This window comes from Hibiscus syriacus, unplaced genomic scaffold, assembly GCF_006381635.1.
Source record: "Hibiscus syriacus cultivar Baekdansim isolate YM2019G1 unplaced genomic scaffold, ASM638163v2 tig00110584_pilon, whole genome shotgun sequence".
Lineage (NCBI taxonomy): Eukaryota > Viridiplantae > Streptophyta > Magnoliopsida > Malvales > Malvaceae > Hibiscus > Hibiscus syriacus.
In genome coordinates, this window is record NW_024062792.1 from 12,893 (window position 1) to 14,512 (window position 1,620).

The following is a 1,620-nucleotide window of genomic DNA, read 5'->3' on the forward strand; positions in this document are numbered from 1 at the left end:
CTGGGTTCTTGTTTTTAATTTCATCCGTTTCATGCAAAAATGATGTTTTTGATTGATCTATGTTATTACGTTGTTTCTTTTTTGAACTTGTATTTCTCGATGTGACAATGCGAATTGAATGGTCGATGTCATCCGGATTTTTCATTCTTTTCTGAAGTATCAGAACTCAAAACAGATCCTTCAAATGGTTCCGAGCTTTGAGAGCTTTTCTCATTATATTTATGTCTCAATACTGTATTCTGTCACTGTCACGTTTGGAAAACCGAGTGCCGAAACCCGAAGAGGCTCTTCAGGTGAGAGATGCTTTAGACAGACCTTTTCTGTATGTGAAAATTCAAGGAGCTTATGCATCCTGATGCTTAAACTGCACCGAGTCTATTTGAATCGATGTACACTACATGCTTGCTTGAATTTGATCGTTCGACTTGATTTGACCGGTTTTATGAACAACTTTATTATACGGTTTTAACAATGGATTTGGCAAGTTGAAGCTGGTGTCCATGATTATATGGTATGGAAATAGATGTGGATCCCTTTTTATTTCCTGATACAGAAATAAGCTATTATGGCAGTATCAGGTTTTAAAATGCAATTCGTTTTTTTTTTTCGTTTTGATCTTTCCTTTAGTTTGTCCATCTTAATGTATATGGATGATCACATTCAAGCTATGCTACATGTTTCAGTTTTGTTTTCCTTTTAATGCAGAGATACATTCAGCAGCATAATGAGGTTGAGCTTTCTGCCTTGGGCATGGGTACATTTCTCAGTTTTGTTCCTGTGAATTGTGAACTTTAAACTATGAAACCTGTTATCTCAATCTTTGTATTAACTTCACAATGTCAAGTGTCGACCTATTTACATTTTTCGGCTTCGAAAACGATTCATTTTCATGACGCTTCCTGATATTTCCCCCCTCAAATTTGTAATGAAGCAATCACTACCGTTGTTACTATTGCTGAGATCTTAAAGAACAATGGACTGGCTATTGAGAAGAGTAAGAATCTCAATCTCTTAATCCGAAAAAGCTTTCTGTCCTTGACGAGCATGAATAATTCGATACTGATTGTTTATGGAACAAAGCAGAAGTTTCGACATCCACGGTCAACATGAAAGACGAGAACAAAGGGCGTGTCGTCCTAAAAGCCAAGGTGGGTTTATATTCTTACAATCTATATATATTGATTCTGGATTTGGTTGCTGAATTCATTCTGATCTCTACTTGCTTGCTGTTTCAGATCGAAATTGTGTTGGGGAAGTCTGACAAGTTCGACTTGTTCATGAATGCTTCCAATGTGGCACCGGAGACCGATACCAAAAGCAAGGAATGACAATTTAGTGAAGCAAAATGTTTGACGTTCATTGTTGTAGTTCAATGTTCAATGTTCAAACTTGTGGATTAGTTAAATGCTTAAGAGAGTAGAGAGTGACAGCTTCTATAGAAATATATAACAATGAGCAGATTCCAGTTGTATGCTTATCTCTATACTGTGTGTGGAGGGATCATCTATGATATTACATTGTTTCTTTTCTGAACTTGTATTTCTCGATGTGACAACACGAAAATCGATGACTGAATAGTCAATCTCACCCGGATTTTCTTTCTTTTCTATAGTGTCAGTG

General features: G+C 36.5%; 1 protein-coding gene across 1 annotated transcript; it reads left to right on the plus strand.

Annotated features, from left to right (window-relative positions):
* Nucleotides 1-663: 663 nt before the first annotated feature.
* LOC120133542 (uncharacterized protein At2g34160-like) lies at nucleotides 664-1,370 on the plus strand. Its single transcript, XM_039150108.1, has 4 exons — nucleotides 664-754; nucleotides 932-994; nucleotides 1,084-1,148; nucleotides 1,236-1,370. Exons 1-4 carry the CDS (start codon nucleotides 700-702, stop codon nucleotides 1,326-1,328), a joined length of 276 nt encoding a protein of 91 aa, XP_039006039.1. The 5' UTR covers nucleotides 664-699; the 3' UTR covers nucleotides 1,329-1,370.
* Nucleotides 1,371-1,620: the final 250 nt, after the last annotated feature.

Excerpts from the sequence above, each read along its gene's own strand:
- LOC120133542 (XM_039150108.1), top strand. The coding sequence starts at position 700 with ATGCAGAGATACATTCAGCAGCATAATGAGGTTGAGCTTTCTGCCTTG. Across the intron at positions 755-931 it reads GCTTTCTGCCTTGGGCATGG|CAATCACTACCGTTGTTACT; the intron begins GTACATTTCTCA and ends TTTGTAATGAAG. Across the intron at positions 1,149-1,235 it reads GTGTCGTCCTAAAAGCCAAG|ATCGAAATTGTGTTGGGGAA; the intron begins GTGGGTTTATAT and ends TTGCTGTTTCAG.